Here is a 20910-nt window from a genome sequence, read left to right as displayed (position 1 = left end):
GCTGCCCTTCCCCACCACCCCTTTCCCTGTCCCCCCTTAATACTATTTTCACTTCTTTACACCTTCCTTATCTTAACCCAATTTCCAAATTGATGTAATATTAATATTGTTCTGTTTATAATTGACCTTTCTTAACCATATCCCCCATTTTTTGATCATCAATAGCCTCGGCTTTCCGTTCAGTAACCCTGATCAAATTCTATTCTGTTATTTATTTTTGGATAAGGAATACCATGTATGGTAGATTGGCTACAATTATTATGCTCCCTGTTCTTAACATTTCTGTAAGTTCTGTAGCTTTGTAGAGGCATTGTCCCTTAGTTCTGTACTCTTGTAATTTTTTATGCCTGTAATAAATTTTGAAATCATGACTTTGTGAGTTTTATCATATATTTCATTCATTTTCCTTACCCGCTTCGTATAAACACCCCCACAATATTTTTTTATTTTGCATGTTTATATTATTTAGTAATGTGTTTAGCGTCAGGGTTAAAAGCCCCCCCCCCCCTCCTATTTTTTTCCATTTTAGCCTGGTTTTGTCAATATATTTAAAATAATGTCATATGATTTGATCATTTCTCTGTATTTTGATTTTATAATTGAGTCTTGTCCTCCTTTATCAATTTTTATCTGTATGCTCAATAGTCTTTCTTGCTTTTGTCTTATGACTATGTAGTAATTTTGATGAAGTATTTTTTAACTAATGTGTTAAAGTTTAGATGCATACCATCTTTCTGCACAAAAATTTTTTGTTTCATTTCACATATGTGTAAAATTTTAGATGTTTTGCATCTACATATTCTACATTCATTTTATATTTGCCATCTCTCCTAAAAATTGTATTTTCTTCTTATTATTTTAATTTAATGTGTTTTTGTCTGATATGGCTTGACTGATTTTAATTTCGTAGATCGATCTGTAGCTTGTCTTTCAGATGCTTACATTCTTTGAATGGACTGTAAAATATTTTATATTGTTACAATCCGCAATCCTGCTTATCTGTTACTTTATATTTTTTATTGGTGTTTTCATGTAATATCAATTAAGTTTAGAACTGTTAATACTTCAATTTGTAATTATCACATAATTATTTAATGGCAACTTCTTTGGATTCAGTCAAGAATGTCATCTTTCCCCGAAGTTCTTTGAACTGTATTGCTGTGCATCATTTACTGTCCTTGTGTCAATGTGCAATACAATTTTTATCTTATTACAATTTTTAATTTTATATTATCTTGGCAATTATGGTTTCCTGTGGTAACTTATTTTTAAAGCATGATCACATGTTATACATCTGTGATAATTTTTGTGAGTATTTTGATAAATTTTACTCTTCTTCTGCTTTGCTTATTTCATTGGGTTTCGTCACGCTGTCCACTTTCATATGTTGTACAGCTGCCACTAATGATGGTTCAAAACAGAAACTGGTAGCAAAATAAAATAACATTACTACAGGCAGCACACTATTGTACATTTTTTAAAATTCTTACACGCTGTTGACAATTGCCTAAGCAATATGCTGTGGAACCCTTGGAGATGAAATCATGAGTCCACACTACTTCACAGGCACTGTGACAGGAAAGATGTATCAAGCTTTTACTAACTATTTAGGGGCTCTCCTTGAATATGTCAGTCAAGACATTGGAGGCCATATGTCCACAATGCAGCCATATGCAATACAATGGTCTTCCAGTGCATTCTGTGTGTGATGCTGTGCAAGAACTAAACAACAGATTTCATGGAAGATGGTTAGGTCTCTGTGGTCCTCAGGAATGGACTGCAATGTCATCCAATTTAACATCAGTAAATTTCTTTTTGTGCAGATATCTAATGAATCATGTTCATGTCAGCTAGCCCACAACCCCAGATGACTAAACAGAGCATTGAGGCAGCTTGTCACTCAGTGACACCTGCAACTTACATACAGCATGCTGCATCCAATCCTTAAATTCTGAATGTTTCTAGTTCCCTAACTAAAAAGGTTGTAGGGCAGGGATGCAGCATTTCACCCCTACTCTACAATCTATACACCAAAGAAGCAATGACTGAACTAATGGAAGATTCCAGGATGGGAACAAAATTCAGGGTGAATGTATATCAACGATAAGATTTGCTGATGAAATTGTTCTCCTCAGTGAATGTGAAGAAGTTGAATGGATTGAAAACTAATGAGTAAGGAATATGGATTGATAGTAAACCAGAAAAGGACCAAAGTAATGAGAATCAGCAAAAATGAGAGTAGTGAGGAAGTTAACATCAAAATTGGTGATCCCACAGTAGACAAAGTTAAGGAAGTCTGCTACCTGTGAATCAAAATAACCCATGACGGACAAAGCAAGGATGACATAAAAAGCAGACTAGCACAGGCAAAGAAGGCACTCCTGGTCATGAGAAGTTTATAGCTATCAAACATAGGCCATAATTTGAGGAAGAACTTTTGAGAGAGAGAGAGAGAGAGAGAGAGAGAGAGAGAGAGAGAGAGAGGGGGGGGGGGGGCATGGGGGACGGGGAGGGGAAAAGGGAGAGGGAGAGAGGAGGAGGAGGAGGAGGAGGAGGAGAAAACAACCATTTATATGTTACAAACATCTCTTATTGTCAACTAAGTTCTCTTTTAGGATAATGGTTTTTTCCAACATTTTTCCATTGTGTACATTTCATTCCTGATGTGGGATTCTGGAAGGTCTGCAAAACACCTATTACGACTGTCATACCTGCTTCATTTCAGTCACAGTTTTTCCAATTTAACTCTCAGGTGGACATGCCAATTTTCATAACACAAACGGGTGTGCGGTGTACCTGGTACACACGTAAGGAATAGGTGTCTTTATGTTACCAAGGTAAACATGTATGAGCAAAGTCACAGTTTAATCTGAATTTAATTAAACAGTGATAAAATAAACTTCCATTATATAACTCTGTTGCCATACACAAGTTATACCCCACAATAATGACCCACTCAAAGCATTAAACAGCATATTGCACCAGATTCCAAATGCTTATTTAATTACTTATTCTCTCTCTCATTGTAGGATGGTGCTGCTAACTCGTAATCTGGGTCATTTTCTTGCACGAATCATAAATTTTATCACTGTTTACTTGCTATTACTGCTGCTCATTTGGAACTGTGACAACACAACTTATCACAGTGTTAGCTGAAGCAATAATGAAGGAATAAGTATAGGTTTGCACTTGTAAAACAACAATGGAATGCTACAAGACAATGTTACTTGTGCTTGGCATACTCTGTACATATTGCACCCACTCAAGGGTTGAGGTTCACTGAAATAAAATGATTCCAAGGAAATTCATTCAGTAGTGCAGGGCCTGCAGTTTGAAGTAATAGAAGGAACATAAAATCCCATTCTGGCACACATTTGTATTTGTCATAAGATATTCAAATTTTTTTGTTTATGGGGATAAGTGGAAGGCAAAGGGTGTCAAATGTGGTAAATGCAATAGATATACCAATTATTAATAAATCAAATAATTCTGCTTCTCATTGCCAAAGCATGTTTGTGAGCGAATGCACTGTCCTGATGAACAACAGACAATTCTTGTTAATCATTTGTAAGATATCCAATAAGAAAAATCCCTTGTGTGTAACATAAAACACTCCATAACATTCCTAACAGATAAAATCAACTTCACCTTTTTATGTAGGGTCACTAGATTTCACTTAAAACTAAGTTACTTGTTCTGTTTCTGGGAGTATGTGACAAATTTACATCCCATGTACTGTAGCAAACTGATTCACACAGTCAGCTGGATTCTTGTTAATAGGTCTACACATTGTTTAGAAATTTATTTTTACATTTGCCTTTGGTAGTTTTCACCAAATGCGGGCTTTATCTGGCATACAGCTATCTCTTAGTTAATACTTCATGTAAAATTTACTGTATTATCTTTCTGCTTATACCTGTGGCTTCAACCATTTCATGTATTTTTAATCACAAATTGTGTAATACCATTTCATCTATTTTCTTCCTGTTTCCATCAGTGACTGAAGTCTTGGTGATTCATTCTAGTGAAGCTTCTACATTTCAGCAAATTCGATTTAAGTCTTGTATGCATTATATCTTGAAATGAAACAACTTCAGATTAAATTCTGTTTAGAATAAATCTGTATATTACAGCTGAGAGAAGACTTCTTATACAAGGGCTGTTCAAAAAGTAACGTGACTTCTCAAATTGCGTGGACAACGTACATTCAATTATCAATCTTTGTTATGTTGGTACACATGTCTCAAACATATGTTCACAGATTCAAGCGTACAGCATACTTCATTTGTTTTTGACAGATAGAAAGGTTAGGTGTGTTTTAATGTGCTCAGTGACTTCGAGTATTATAAAAAATGGAGCAAAGAATTTGCCACAAATTTTGTGTGAAAAATGGAATCAAGTGCTCTAAAACTCTTGAAATGTTGACAGCGGCACATGATGAGTCTGCTCTAAGTAAATAAAAAAAGTTTACAAGTGGAACAAGCTCTTCCAAGATGGCCGAGAAGATGCCAATGACAAACCTCGCTCTGGACACCCCAACACATCAAGAACGTCGGAGCTGTGAAGAAAATTGTTTGGAAAATCGTCGAATTACAGTAAGAGACATTGCTGAGGATGTTGGTTATCGGCCGGCTCATGTCATGCAATTTTTTCGGGTGTTTTGGCACGAGACGTGTGTCTGCGAAGTTTGTTCCAAAACTTCCCAATTTTGTTCAAAAGAGCCGTCGCACGAGCATCGCTCAGGAGCTCTTGAATGATGTCAATGATGATCCCGATTTGCTCAAAATGGTCATAACTGGTTATGAAACATGGGTTCACCGTTATGATGTTGAAACCAAAGCCCAATCAATCATCCCAATGGAAGCATCCAGGAAAGCCAAGACTGAAAAAAGCATGCCAAGTACGATCAAATGTCAAAGTTTTGCTCACTGTTGTTGAAACCAAAGCCCAATCAATCATCCCAATGGAAGCATCCAGGAAAGCCAAGACTGAAAAAAGCATGCCAAGTACGATCAAATGTCAAAGTTTTGCTCACTGTCTCCCCCCCCCCCCCCCCCCCCCCCCAAAAAAAAATTACTGTGGAGTAGTACAACATGAATTATTTGCCTCAAGGTCATATGGTCAGTAAGGAGTATTACCTTGATGTTATAAGCTGTTTGTGAGAAGCAGTATGTAAAAAAGTCCAGAATTGTGGAGAAACAAGTAATGGCTTTTGCATCACAACAATACACCTGCTCATTCATCGCTGTGAGAGATTTTTTGGCCAAAAACAACACGACAATCATGCCTCAGCCACCATATTCATCGGATTTGGCCACCTGCGACTTTTTCCTGATCCCAAAACTGAAGAGACTTACGGAAGGACAAAGATTTTCAACAATTGAGGAAATAAAAACTACTCAAAGGTGTACCAAAAAGTGCTTACGAGAAGTGGTTCGAGGATTGGAAGAAGCATTGGCAAAAGTGTATTGTATCTGAGGGAAATTACTTTGAAGGGGACAACATGAATATTGATGAATAAATAAATATTTCTTCATAGAAATATAGTCACCTTACTTTTTGAACACACCTCATATAACCCCAAAGTCCTATTCAGCATAATGTGTATTTCTGTTATTGCAATATTTTTTTGAGAATCTTAAGTGAATTTGAATACAAAGGGTACCATCATCTTTTTGCAGAAAAATAATATTTTTTAAATAATTTAATTTCAATTTTATTGAAAATACATTGTATGGAATGTTCACATAATTAAACCACATCACAGAACATTGTAATTATAAATATATAAAAATAGTATAAATATAAATTACATCACATTTCTTGATATATAAATACGCAGTTACTTCAGTAAAAATGTGTTCTTTATGGTCGTGTTAAAAGTCTCCATAAGGTTACTGGTGGTGTTTGTGTTACAGTATTTTCATGTAATGACAGCATTTGTAAATTACTTTTTTCTTAGCACCTGGATTATTGAGCTTATAGTCATTTCAGTAGTGGGTTGAAAATCAAAATTTTGGATATAAACACACCAAACATATGTTCGGTCGGCAAAAACACCCCCTGTTGCTTTGGCTTGTTTGAGACAGTCTTAGAGACCTTCCTGGTGACTACTTAGAGTTCTTTTGCATTGCTTTTACACTGCAAGTTACATATCCATAAATGCAAATGGTATGAAAATACAATAAACATACATTCATGTAAGCTCAACACAAAAACAGTTTTGTAAAAAAGGTAGAAAATCTATTGTCTATGAGATTCACACTTAAAACAAGAAATTAATACTATGCACTATGTTATGTTAAATACTGATTCGTATCAAAATCAAAACAAGTGAGATCAGAAGGAGTAGCACAGAGTAATTTCGTAAGCGGCATAAAAATGCTCATCAGTTGTACCACATAAGATACTTCACTGTAAAAAAATTAATTGCAAAGTCTTTCCTTACAAAATATATCACAAATGAAATACAGATTTCTTATCTGGAGCACCTCTACACATATGGATGTCAAGGGTTTTTAACAACAACAACACAGAGCCTTGCACGTCCTGTAGTTAGTTGTGCTACCTGCAACAAAGCAAAAAAATGTTACTTATAAAGAAGAAGCAATTTGAGACTATTTTTTTTAAGAAAAAAGCCTGTGAAAGAAAGCATTTTTATTTCCATAAGCAGTCACTTTTCTCATGAATAGTAATTTCACAAACATAACAAGTCTCAGCATGATGAATACTTGGCACAAGTGACTTTCACTAATGGGCTACATACAAAGATAAACTTCACAAATGGCAAAGTGGCAAAATTCGCAGAGAATACTAAGGAGCCTGAGATAGGTGGCAACTATCTAAAATGGAAGTCACCAGTTTTTTAAGTGTGTCAATATTATTCACATTTGTTATCATTTGCATTCATCAAATTACATTTTAATTTCTTTAGTTCTAAGTCGTCTTTGTGTACGTCCATATAAATTATAACTTCATTAACTTTTATTCATATACTCTTGTGTTCATTCACAGATATGTGTGTTTGAAATTCAGCTTACTATAATAAATATTTTTACATCTACATCAGTTTTTTTTTTAAGAATTGAACAAATTTTAACTCTATTGTGAAGATAATTCAATCCTGGCTCTCTCTCTCTCTCTCTCTCTCTCTCTCTCTCTCTCTCTCTCTCTGTCAGACACTTTTGTTCTCACTTAATATCTGTAATGCTTGCAAGGAAAGAACTTGATCTCAAACTAGCTCAGAGCTGTATTTATTTATTTATTTATTTATTTATTTTTCCAACCATTACACTGTACACAAATTTAAGTGACTGAATTGCTAAGGGGAATACCGTAAGGATACCATAAATAGTCTGATAACAGTTACATTGCTACTATACACTTTGTGACCTATTTTATTGACTGAACAATGGGTGCAAGACGTTATACAACCACATTTCTCTTGTGGGCTTCAGATGCCTGCTGCACTGCCTCTTTTGTATGTATACACAATTATCATATGTCAAGTAGGCAGAGCAGGGAGGGAAAATTAATTAATCTGTGTCACATGCAACCAGATGTCAAGGGATTAATTATGGAGTGTTAAACAATACTCAAAGCAAAGGTGGCCAAGAATATACCAATAAGTTACCCTGTAACAAATCTCAGCTTTGACTTTCACATGGAAGTTAGTCCAGTGGAGAATAGTGATAGCAACTGTCATAAACACTGTGTTACTAGTCACTTTCACCAAAAGGCAACTTTCAACATTTTAGATGCAGCCTGATGGTGTGAAAGAGCAGTGGCACATCGCTCTTGAGATACTTCTGTATGTTCAACTGCATTCTCTTCACCATCACAAAATTTGGGAAATACTGAGTGATTACTGCTGTGATACTATATTACCTAATTAGATAAAGAGAGTGAACTAAACATACATGTACAACCTGCCATAATTTCATAAACTTCTTACTCCATAGGTTTCAAAATTAATGACTGAACACTCATTCTTCTGTTGCAGTTCATCTTACAATGTGACAAATGATTGTACCACAACCAATATTAAAGCACCCTTATACCTACCACTGTAATTAACCCCTCTTCAGTCACCCAAAAGAACAGGTTGTATTACTTGGCAAGACAAATTGGTTACCTGGGTATAAACTTTGCAAACCGTTTCCCTCCTACTGCTGCCAGACCACCTATACCCAAATCCTATAGAACTCGTCTAGACTGCAAAGAATGAAATCTGTATTCTTAATACACCAAGCAGATATCTCTCTCTCTCTGATATGAAAAAGTAACAGCTGATCAGCTGATGCTTTTGATACTAGTAAATAAACATCATACGTCATCCAGCTTGGTTTAAGTTTTTAGACACAATGACATTTTGGCGAAGTGCACATTAACTTCAGTGTTTTTATAACCAAGCAACTTTTCAACTGGCCTTACAAGGCTGAGTGAAACTCCTGTCCGACCTTCCCACCACAAAAAAAAATTTGAGGTGGTCTCTGGAAATCAAACTGGGAACCTTGGCACAACTAGCCCCAAACACAAACCATTAGACCATGCATTCAGTTTACTTTTGCTGCTGTAACATTCCCTTTCAGTATTGGTGCTGAAGGAAAGATGCTCTGACAGATGAGGAATAAGTCAGCACAAATTCAAGCAAACAAGTTGGCATCATCATCTGTGGCTGAAATAGCCGACAATGACAACACACACTGTTATGGAAAATAGTGAGATTACTGGGGAAAGTAGTTACAAGGACACTGCCAGTGACGTGTCTTTAGCAGCCCCGATAACATGTATTATACGTCTTGTTTCTGTTTTTGTTCTAAATGCGCACATCATCCAATGGCACATACAGCCACATAGTGCATGACAGAACTCCACTCATAAAGAGTACTCGAGTGCCGGCTACAGCTATCTCCCCTCCCTGCTTCTCAACCTGGCCAATAACCAGTTCACTTTGGCAGTAATACAAGCGTCCATTCTTTGTTTAGCTTTACAAAAAAAGCTTAAAGTGAAACCCCACTTTTACACTTTTCAAGGGACTTCAAATAAATAGTGTAAAATGCGGGAAAATGTGGGAAATGACATTTTAAACAGTAAAAGTTACATACAGGATATCCCCTTGCACTTTATGTATGACGTATTTACATAACAGACATCAGGAAACTTGTCAGGGACTTGTTTATTATCTAATGAAGGTTTATTATCTAATATAAACCGCTGATGTAACTGTAACTGATAACTATCTGGGAAGTAGGAATGTGACTCAATTCATATGTCATAATAGATGTTTTTGAAAGCCTTCAGCTGTCATTCATTATTCAAATAATGAAATATTGCACTGGTTACATATTTTTTCATGCTTAGAATGACACGTTTCGAAAATTTTTTCTCATTGTCAAGTGCCAATACATAAATAAGTATTTTTTTGTGGTGTCTGAATATGTGTTATTCTGTGTATCTTAAACTGTAGCCGTCTTTTTGAGGTTATCAGGTATTGTGCCTCATCAGTTATGTAGAAAACCACACACACGCACACACGCGCACATTGTTTGTTTGTATTACATCACAAAAAATAAATATGTAAATACTGCACTTGACAACAAGAATAAATTCTCGAAACATGTTTTGCTCAGCATGAATAAAATATGTAACTGGCACTGTGTTTAAACTAAAAACATTTGAGCAATGCAAAGTGAATGACAGTGTCAACTAGCGCTCCCGAAGTGCCCATACGCCGAAACACACTAAATATGGTACAACGAAACTGCCATGATGATCACAACAATCATGAAACTGCATTTGTGCAGCAGACACAGTTTGAAAATGGTTGTGATTGATCAGTGAAATATTACTGTATCTCACTGCTACCTATCAGAACTCCTCGGAGAGCATTAAAGATAAACACCAGTCCTAATTGTGTATTTTGAATATGCCAAAAGCATTTAACATTGTTCTTATGTGAGAAACACAATATAAATGTGAAATTAATACTGTACCTAATCGAAAGAAATAGAGCACATGGTCAGGATGTACCAGTAAACCTATCGTTATAAAATTACTACCGTAAATTAAATAGAACACATAAATAAAGCACTTTAATTGGATCTCCGATATATGTTAGCACTAAAATTCTGGCACTAGTTGATTTGTTAGAAACAAATTTAGAAATGTAATTGTTACTTGTAAGATAATAGGTCAGAAAATGTTATATTAACTCGTAACTAAGTTGAAAACAGGTTCACCTTGTTCAGCACTGAGATTGTAAAATTTTAGCAATGTGTATCTCATATTCTGTTTAACTTCTAATTGTGATTTTACATAAAACCATAATTTTCACTGTATGTAATTGTTAACAAAAGTATAAATAGAGGTAGTGCAGGCACCTTGGGGCACTCATTTTTTGGCTAGGGTTGCGAGCAAATGTATTGTAGGCTCACTCGTTTGTTGATTGTTGTGAACTCTGTGTCGTTTGATGTCAACTTTGGGCACATCTGATGTAACCAGTACAGTTCACCAGGCTCGGACACCAGAGTCCTGGAAATATATTGGTATTAAAACTGCACTGTACTTTGGAATTTATTTGGGAGTCTTCCACAATCCTTTTCATAGGCTGCACAGCGACGAGACATGAATCCAGGAATTTTACAAAACCCTGAGAACTAAACAACTCTCAGCGTTGGTAGAATTGACGTGAAAACAACAGCGCATCGACTGGGAATTTCACTCAAAGCATTTGCAACGCGGAGGTGGGAAAATATAAACATGTCGTCAATCACCACGCCAAATAGAGTTTGGCAGCGGTGGGAGATACAGCACGAATTGTTCCAACTTTTACATGTTTACCGGTTCAAATCCACTGAGTAGAGTGCCCTGGTGTCAAGAAACTTAACCATATAGTATTTGTAAACACTACTGGACGGACAACATCATGCCAGCATCATTTTTTCTCCGCAAACATTTTTTTGTAATGTGTAAATTGCAGGAAAATTATAAATATGTTGACGCAAAATCAGGTGCAAATTAACAGTGTGGGCATAGGAAATTTGACGGGACCGATAAAAAATGTCATAAACAGCGGGAAAACATTAATTCCAGTAACATAAAAGCAGGGTTATAATATAACATCCAACCATGTGGCATACTTAATCTCAGATGGTACAATAACCAAACCTCATGCCCAGATATCTCTCAGTAACATAGTTACCTTACTAAAGCTATAAAATAAAACAAACCTTTTACTGTATCCCATTTCACTAAAATTTTTCTTCAACAATAAGTAAGCAACATAAGTTTCACAACAAGAACACAAAACATTCTTACCTCCTCCCATTCATTTTTCTCAGGATCATATGCCTCAACAAGTTTCAAGTAATGGTGGCCATTATAGCCTCCCACTGCAAACAGCCTGTCTCCCAATAAGCCAACACCAATCGCATCTCTTCCATGACTCATACATGCTACTGTAGTCCATGTATCACTCTTAGGGTCATAGCTGCAAAAAAAAACCATGGGTAACATATTATAATTTTCTTCCATGAATTTTAGCAGTTTCTGAAATGTAGATTTTAGTATGGGAAATCCCAGTCAGAAATACCTAGGAAAAGGATGCCTGTAGGGAATTCTGACCATAAATGCCTTTGTGAAATTAAATGTACAGTGCGTATCACTGAGATACAGAACTGTTATCCAACAGTCTGCACATCAACACATGTTTTAGCTATACTTAAAGCTTGATTACAACAACTTAGCTCTCCTAAAACACATAGCTTTTTGTTTTTCTGATTTTTAGTTCTCTTTTTATAAGATGTAATATTTAACACTCTCCCATAATATTATCATTTCTGTAATGGTTTCAATGCAGACTGTCTGTAGCATATATAAAATAGCTTTGTGAAGGAAAGCACCCATAAATACACATTAAATGACTTGTTTCACTTTTTTATCTTCCAGTCAGTTTTTCAGTCAAACGAAGCAACTCAATGAGACGAGTCTCTGCAGCCATATTAGTTATATGAATGTTTTTCACTCCATCTCTAGGTATGAGCGATATCATTCAATGTGAGACAACCAACTGACAAGTCTCCGACACTTATGGTAGTTATACAAATATTTTTACTCAGTCTCCAGGTCAGAGTGATTCACTCACACACTTTCTCATCCATTTAAGTTACACGTGAACCACCACTAAGATTGTCTACTTTTTGAGAGACAAATAATTCACCTTACTTCAAGGAAAGCCGAATAAACAGTATATTTTTAAAAACAATATATTTTCAAAATATATGTATTTATTTACCTAAATACCAATTTTCCATACAGCTGGTATTAAATATATATTTCTGGTTGGTTTTAAAAGGTTAATGACTGATGTTACATAATCAGAGTGTATACGCGGACAAGAAAAAAAAAATTCCCAGATTTTTCACGGGTGAAAATACAATTTTTCAGAGTTATTGTTAAGTGACTGTATACTTTCCCTCGGAACCATAAAACTTATCAATCCTTTGAAAGGTTACGGTTTTATACGCTGGTGTAAAACTTCCCGGCACTTTATAAAATGAAATGCAGAAAAAAATAATAACTTAATAATAAAAAAAAAGTTTTGGAGAGATCTTTGATGTGCAGCAACATGCACCGTGCATATTTTTGTATTACAATATGCAGCACATTTATGAAAGGATAAATTTGAATTCCATCATCAAAAACAGTAAGTTGGTTTCCGAAGCACTAAAATCGAGATTGTGAAGCACTTTTGTAAGCCAATCATAGCTCATGTCACATGATCTCACCAGGCAATGACAGCAGATATTCACAGCATATGACATGTGATGTAGTCAGCCAGTAGCAACACCACTGTTAAGTAGGGATAAATGCACAAATAGGAAAAGTTGACAGTTTAAATTAATATACTGGGTGGTTATAAAAACTTTCCCTATGTAACACACTATAACATGGAAACTAATTACCACACAAGAACCAAACTTGGTCGCATTAATGTCCAGAGTATGGGGTGCATGATATCCATGTGTCACAGCATTACTGCCCAGTTCCAACTATGGCCACCAAGTGCTGTGACCAGTCGCAATGCACTTGTTGACGTGTCAACATGAGCTTGGACAAAATGAGCAGGGTATTATTAGTGAAGCTCTATTAACCAATCAACAGTAATGCTGCTGCTGCACTTCGAGAATATCACCATCTGAAAGGATTACATAAGTGTCCCCTTCCTCCACCTGTTGTGCAGAGTGTGGTGAAGTAGTTCTAATCAACTGGAGAGCTGGACATCGCTCCCAGAAGAGGCCAATGACTGGTTGCACAACAGGAGGTTTATGAAATCGCTGTTGCTATGACAGACAACACTGCATGAAATTCCCGATCGTCAGGCAGTGCACATGCTGTGTCATGATAGTTGAACATATCATGGTCCACTGTACAGAAGGTGCTTCGAACCATTCTCAACTGGTATCTGTACATGATCCATATTGTACAGCAGCTTGCACCACATGATGCACAACGACATGCTGACTTCACTCCCCACTTTCTCGCACGGATTGAAGATCGAGAGGGCTGGCTCTGGACATCTTATGGGCAGATGAAGCTCATTTTCCTCTGACGGGTGAGGTGAACACACAGAATTTCAAGTGAGGGGATCTTCACCTCCAGTCACTGTGCGTGAAGTTCATTTGTATAGTGAACCTGTCACTGTAGAGTGTGGCTCCATGGCTGCATTCATTATTGGCCCATTCTTTTTTGAACAGGATGGTGCTCAATGATCAAAGACATGCATTGTGACTGGTCAGCATTACTGTGATATGCTTCGCCAGCATGTCATACCCTTCTACAGGAGAGGGACGCATTGAACTCCATAGTTTTCCATAGTTTTCATACAAGATGGGGCACCACTGCACATTGCTTGTGAAATTCACTTGCTTCTCTGAAACACATTTGGAAACAGTCAAATCACCAGCTGATAGTTTCCAAATGCTTGGCCGGTACAATCACCTGATCTCACTCCCTGTGATTTCTGGTTGTGGGGGCTACCTGGAAGCACAGGGTTTACCCAGAGAACATTCACTCATGTGCTGATCGGAAGCACAGCATATCAAGAGAGATAGCCAACATACCTACGGACATGCTTCGTTCTGCTGTGCAGAATGCAAATCTACACTTTCAGACTCTTCTGGACATTGATGAGCGCCATATTCAGCCCCTTTTGTAGTAGTAATGGTACCAGTATGTGTGTGTGGTCATCTTCAGTCCAGAGACTGGTTTGATGCAGCTCTCCATGCTACTCTATCCTGTGCAAGCTTCATCTCCTCCCAGTACCTACTGCAACCTACATCCTTCTGAATCTGTTTAGTGTATTCATCTCTTTGTCTCCCTCTACGATTTTTACCCTCCACGCTGCCTTCCAATACTAAATTGCTGATCCCTTGATGCCTCAGAATACGTCCTACCAACCGATCCCTTCTTCTGGTCCTATTCAATACTTCCTCATTAATTATGTGATCTACCCATCTAATCTTCTTCATTCTTCTGTAGCACCACATTTCGAAAAGCTTCTATTCTCTTCTTGTCTAAACTATTTATCGTGCACGTTTCACTTCCAAACATGGCTACACTCCATACAAATACTTTCAGAAATGACTTCCTGACACTTAAATCTATACTCGATGTTAACAAATTTCTCTTCTTCAGAAACGCTTTTCTTGCCCTTGCCAGTCTACATTTTATATCCTCTCTATTCGACCATTATCAGTTATTTTGCTCCCCAAATAGCAAAATTCATATACTACTTTAAGCGTCTCATTTCCTAATCTAATTCCCTCAACATCACCCGACCAGTATGTAATGGTATGATATACCATAGCAGCACATTAAAAGTGTTTCAATTGAACTGATTCCACATTATTTCTCTTCCCCATGTGCCTGACATTAAGACTACCAAGTCTGGTACTCGAACGGTAATTAGTTTCTGTGTTATAACATGTTAAATAGGGAAAGTTTAATTATAACCACCTGGTAAATACTGTAGCTACAAGAAAAGCTAAGGTATCTCATATAACATTGGTCTTTTTTGCGTGTGTTATACTTTAAGATGCATCACTCGAAAGTGCCAGTAAAATTTTAAATAATGAATAAATGTCTGATCTTCTGGGCTCGAAGTTCTTCTAAGTGGCTGGTCCTCAAAGTATTAAATAAAAGTCAAAAGCTGTGTGATTTAAGATATTCATCACACCTGTGAACACACAACATAATTCATCTTGTGTAAAAGGAAATTTACTTTGAAAGTAAAACTTTTAAAACCACCATTTGCAATATTTTCCCGTGACCCGTTAGAAGTAGTTTCGTTTCAGCAGTTGCCAGCGAGCACCAGAAAACATGTGTTACTGCGCGTGTGTATCTACGATAATGTAGGAAGCCCATATGTTCAAACATATAAAGCATTAAGATCTTACATTATGTTATAAAAGAAACACGACATCAGAAGACACTTCAAGAACATTGAAATTTCGCAAACCATACCTAAATGCATAATTCAGTTTGAAGTACACATTCGTATGTCCAGATTCACAATGAAGTAGGCCCCAACCTGATATTAATATTTGCAGTCTGGTTTTCAGGATGTAAATTTTCTTGGAGTACCAGTACTGTATTACCTCATGTTTGGTTCTTTATCATGGCATAATGCCATACATGCCAGAAGATGAAAACATGTATTTGAAATTCAGCGAACAGTTGAAACTAGCCAATAGTGTGGAATGAAACACTTTGTTTCAAATAAATAGACTGCCTAAGAGAGCAACATCAATGAAGGCCAAATCTCCTTAGCAAACTGACAAAATTAACTTCATTGTTCAGCAAGGCGATTCATGCTTGACTGCCCAAAATGCGGAAATAAAATAAAGTCAGGAAACTGAAACTAACAACATATTTTAGTCTCCCATAATTACATGAATATATTTTAATTCACTTGATAGTTCCCGGCCAAAGAAATCTGTTTAGTTTTCCTTTGGGATGAGAGCTGTAAACAAGAGGACAGTAAAATCACTGAATTTAAATGCAGATCAAGTGGGGACTATCCCCCTCCCCACTACAACTCAGACAGCTCCACGCAAGTGCAAATATGGCAGCTTGCGTGCACCAGAAAAATTTTTCCAGTTAGCATCTGGCTGCTTGTTGCTACTACTGATACAGCTAACAGTAGCCAGAAGAGCAGAAAAGTACTGCTCATACATGACTCAACTGTGCATGAGCCCGCTGGAAGCTGCTCGAACGAACCTAATGTAAAGCTCGGTGTCACGTTCATCAGAAGCAGTTTGTTGTTATGAAGTATTGCATAGTCTTCGTCCTAAAACCTTTGACACATTTTGCCATTTGCAGATGCTTGTGTGTTTTGCACTGTGTTTTGTTGTTGTAAATCGTGGATTTGCAGATGCTCGTGTGTTTTGTTGTTGTAAATGGCGGATTTCCTTTGCAATTTACGTTTTATTTTTTTCTCTCGTCTGTTTTACTGGTGTAGTACTATTCAGCAGCAGCAGGATACGGTTATATTCTTTGTTACAGTATCAGTTCTTACCAGGCAAAATTACAAAAATTTAACTGAAAACTAAAACAATGAAAAATTCTCAGAATTCTAAAAAATTCCCTGATTTTTCCTGGTTTTCTTCCGCATGAAAAAATTCCCAGGTTTTTCAAATGTTCAAATGTGTGTGAATTCCTAAGAGTCCAAACAGCATAGGTCATCAGTCCCTAGACTTACACACTACTTAAACTAAGTTAAACTAACTTATGATATGCCCGAAGGACGACTCAAACCGCCGGCGAGTGTGGCTGCGCATCCCAGGACAGGACGCCTCAAACCGCGTGGCCACTTCGCGCAGCCCCAGGTTTTTCCCAAATTTCCCGGTTGTCCCTGGGTGTATACACCCTAATTATAAATTTATCTTTAAACAAATGAACAATTACTTTTTATTTAACATTACTGAAGCTTTGCCTCTCTCTTCCCCTATACTCTCCTGCGATAAATGCTGAGGTAACACAAACACAAAGCATATAAGACCATTTCCTTTTTTGTTTGGTGACTTACTCACTTTCTTTTTTAAAAATAGACTTATTTGTCAAATGTCTTTCTCCATGAGAAATATTTGTCATTGTTCCTTAATTTTCTCTGAATTTCTTTCAGTATAAAATCATCACTGCAGATCACACTGAATTTATCTTGAGGATAACGTTTTATCCAGTCATATAATTTATTCCATTCCCACACCACTCAGCATTTCGGCATTTTGATCCTGACACAAAGCTCATTATTGAGTAAATGCCAGCTCATAAACATGGATGAAAAAGTCAACTAAAGGCTACTTACTGGCACTCAGTAGAAAGCATATACTTGAACAACAATAACAGTGACAACAGGTGTCAACAGACTGCAGTCAACAATAATAATTTAACAATGCCAAAGTGAAAAGAGTTGAATGTGCCAAGGATCAGGGGGCTCCAATTGTCGCTTCCAGAAGGCCAGAGGGGTGCAAACCGTGGTCTTTTCATTATCATACTTATTACAAATACACTAAGTAATCAATAACTACATTTGTATAAAAATACAGCTTCCTCCAATTTAGTATTACATGAATAATTAATAATAACAACAGGCATCAGAAAATTTACCACAAAATATCATTGCAAACTTTTCAGGGAGGGGGGGCAGACATAAAGCAGAATATATATCACTTACTGTAAGAGTACTGACTGTCAGTTATACAGGGCAAACATTAATAAAACTGCCAAACTGCAGGTATAGATTCCTGACTGGAAATAAGATGAGAAAAGGTCATATGAACAAGTGTCTGGAAATGCAGCATTGCCATGGTACATGGTGGTGATGAATGACATTTCCTCTGACCATGTGCCACGTGTTGCAGGCTGGGTGATTGACATAGTGTACTGTAAGCAGCATGTTGGGAATAAGCCGAGATGGTGTTCGTATACTGCCAAGCAGATGGAAATGGTCAAGAGACAGCATGCATATATTAAAATAAGTACTCTCTCACATACAAGTAACATCACAAACATTTCAAGCCCTTTTTTGGCTTTTGTGTAATCATGGGTCATTTCAGACAGACATACGTACAGGGAGGCAGCGAACTGTGTGCACATCAGATTTGGAGCTTGTACTAGGATTTGTCTCAATATCCTGTAGAACCTGGTCCTGCCTTCCTGCACATTCAATTAAGTCTGATAGGACCCACTACCACAAAAATGCCCTAAAAGGGCTTGAAATGTTGTGTGATAAGGTTCGTGTCTGAGGGTATTTGTTTGGTATAGACAAGCTGGCTCTCTACCGTTTCCATCCGCTTGGCTGTACACCAACACAATCTAGGATTGTTCCCTACATGAATACCAGACCATTCTGCTGCACCAGTCTCTCAGCCTGCAATGTACTGGGAATACAAAGCACAAAGCAAGTGGTCAGAGGAACTGTCATTCATCAGTGCCACCTGCGATGGCAAAGATGCATTTCTGGACACATGTTAATAGCAACCTTTTTCCTCCATTTCCAGCTAGGAATCTGTCCTTGCAGTTTGTTGGTCTTATTAATTTTCATTCAGTAGAATGTCTATCTTAACACTTAAAACAGAAATAACAAATATGAAGATATAGGTAATCACAGAAATACAACAGAACAGGGAAAAACCACTACACTGTTCAGAAACATAAATGAACCACAAAGATGGTGATAATCTGGAAGTACAGAATTATACATTATACATTCAAACAACTATCCATTTTCTCTACTTGGAAACATATTAAATAGTTTTTGTTTTACCGCTCTACACAGCTGAAGCGGGATGCACTTGGATTGGATATGGGGGCATCATGTCCCCCTAGGGCATACAAGTAACCATTGGCAACACCAACTCCGACACCACCTCTGCGTTTTGCCATTGGTGCACAAGCTGTCCACTTGTTTGTGTGTGGATCATAGCACTCCACACTTCTTAGGCATGAACTGCCATCACGACCTCCAACAGCATACAATCTAAAAGAGAGAGCATAATTCAAACAATAACAACTTCGATGTTATAACTTTGCAAAATAGAAGACATATACTGGTTTTTACTGCATTTGGTGACAAGTGATGCCAAAATTTAAAAAGAAAATAAATTACAGTTAAATGAAATTTATAATGTCCATATAGCTGTAATGCGGATGGAAGACTGTGCTATAATGTTTACAGGGAAGACAACAGCAAAATGAGAACATGTACAAGAGATAACGGACACCAGATTTAGTCCTATGCTGTCAATTCTCATTTGCTTCTGGATAATGCAAAAGTTAGTAATGATCTAAGTAACTGCTAGAATAAGTATTTAGCAAGTTGGAGACAGTTCTTATGAGTCGATACTATATCAAATATAGCACACGAGCAATTCACATTCTTCTGGGTGTATATTGTGAGGTCAACTATAATGCATCACACATAAGTGAAAACTAATATCAAAAGCTACCTGTTTTACACAAAGAACATTATTTTTGAAGAAACAGTAATTCAGAACAACTTTTTACAAACACTTGAGAAACTTAAGGCTGAATGAAAAAATTATCATAATGAAAGCACGATGAACTGGACAGGAAATACAGCACATTATTGCACTAGTATTTAAATTACATTAAATTTTAAAATGCTCCTTCTAGCCTCTTTGGGCAAACATTTCACAGTGAACCACTGGCACTAGAATTACTTTCAAAAACTGTCTGCAGAGAAAGAAAGCAGTCATATCATTCCTGACGTTACATGATTGAATACAACAAAGTCGCATAAAAAAAGTGACAACAAATTAATAACATTACTCATATGTTTTGGAAAAACTTACAGTCATTTAACTTAGAAGAGAAACAGAGTTAACCGTTCAGTATGGAAAGGATGTACCTTAACAACACGATGCCAGCTGGATAAACAGTGCCAGTACTGCATTTTGGCAGGTGAACCATGCTGTGGTGGGGATAGTGCTGGGTATGGTGAGTAATGTGTGAGAGAGAGAGAGAGAGAGAGAGAGAGAGAGAGAGAGAGAGAGAGAGGGGGGGGGGGGGCAGGGAGAGAGGGCTTGGGGGTGGGTGGCTAGCAGCTCAGAGGGTCATGTACACAGGTAAGGCAAATGATACAAGCTTATCGGAGCCAGTGGGGAGTGGCACACACTGAAGATTACATGAGGATGTGAATTTGGAGAGGGTGACAGGAGGGAGGTAGATGAAACTGTTGGATGGAGGATGCAGGGAGCAGGTGCAGAGGATGTATTGTAAGGATAATTTCAATCCGCGTAGTTCGAAGAAGTTGGTGGTGAAGGGAATAATTTAGATGATCCAGGTTGTGAATCAGCTATTGAAATTGCATGTTGTGCCAAGGGGTAGTCAACTTTGTTCTGGGAAACAATTTGGTGGTGGTCATGCATGCTGGTAGGCAGCTGGTTGGTAGTCATACCAACATAAAAAGCTCTAAGTGTTTACAGAAGAGTTGGTATATGACATGGCTGCTTGCACAGGTGGTCCAGCCTCTGATGGGGTTGGCCAAGGCTGTGACAGGAATGGAGTGGAGGTGCTGGGTGGGTGGATTTGCCAGGTCTTGCAACATGGTGGCAAGGGTTTGGGAGTGGCATACGGAGGACTAGGATATTGTGTAAGTTGGGTAGGTGATGAAAAAGCACTTTAGGAGGAGGGGGAAGGATCTTTGGTAAGCTTTCCCTCAGTTCACGACATGATGAGAGACAATCACAAAGACCTGGTGAAGAATATGGTTCAGTTGTTCCAATCCAGGCTGATACTGGGTGATGACTGGGGTGCCCATTTGTAGCTGATTCTTGGGTGTTGTAGGAGGATTAGAAGTGTGTGAAGATATGGGACGGGGAACCT

General features: G+C 37.4%; 1 protein-coding gene across 1 annotated transcript in view; it reads right to left on the bottom strand.

Moving 5' to 3' along the window:
• Positions 1-5733: 5733 nt before the first annotated feature.
• The window catches only part of LOC126183561 (kelch-like protein 5), a 328711-nt gene continuing 313534 nt past the window's right edge, over positions 5734-20910 (bottom strand). The window contains exons 12-14 of the mRNA XM_049925639.1: positions 18830-19042; positions 11320-11491; positions 5734-6568 (exon numbers count right to left, since the gene is read on the bottom strand). Of these exons, the coding sequence (XP_049781596.1) occupies positions 6509-6568; positions 11320-11491; positions 18830-19042 (445 nt within the window). The 3' untranslated portion in view covers positions 5734-6508. The remainder of the gene's footprint in view (positions 6569-11319; positions 11492-18829; positions 19043-20910) is intronic.

This window comes from Schistocerca cancellata, chromosome 4 (genome assembly GCF_023864275.1).
Source record: "Schistocerca cancellata isolate TAMUIC-IGC-003103 chromosome 4, iqSchCanc2.1, whole genome shotgun sequence".
NCBI lineage: Eukaryota > Metazoa > Arthropoda > Insecta > Orthoptera > Acrididae > Schistocerca > Schistocerca cancellata.
Note: the sequence above shows the minus strand (reverse complement) of the source record. Positions and strands in the feature narration are given on the sequence as shown.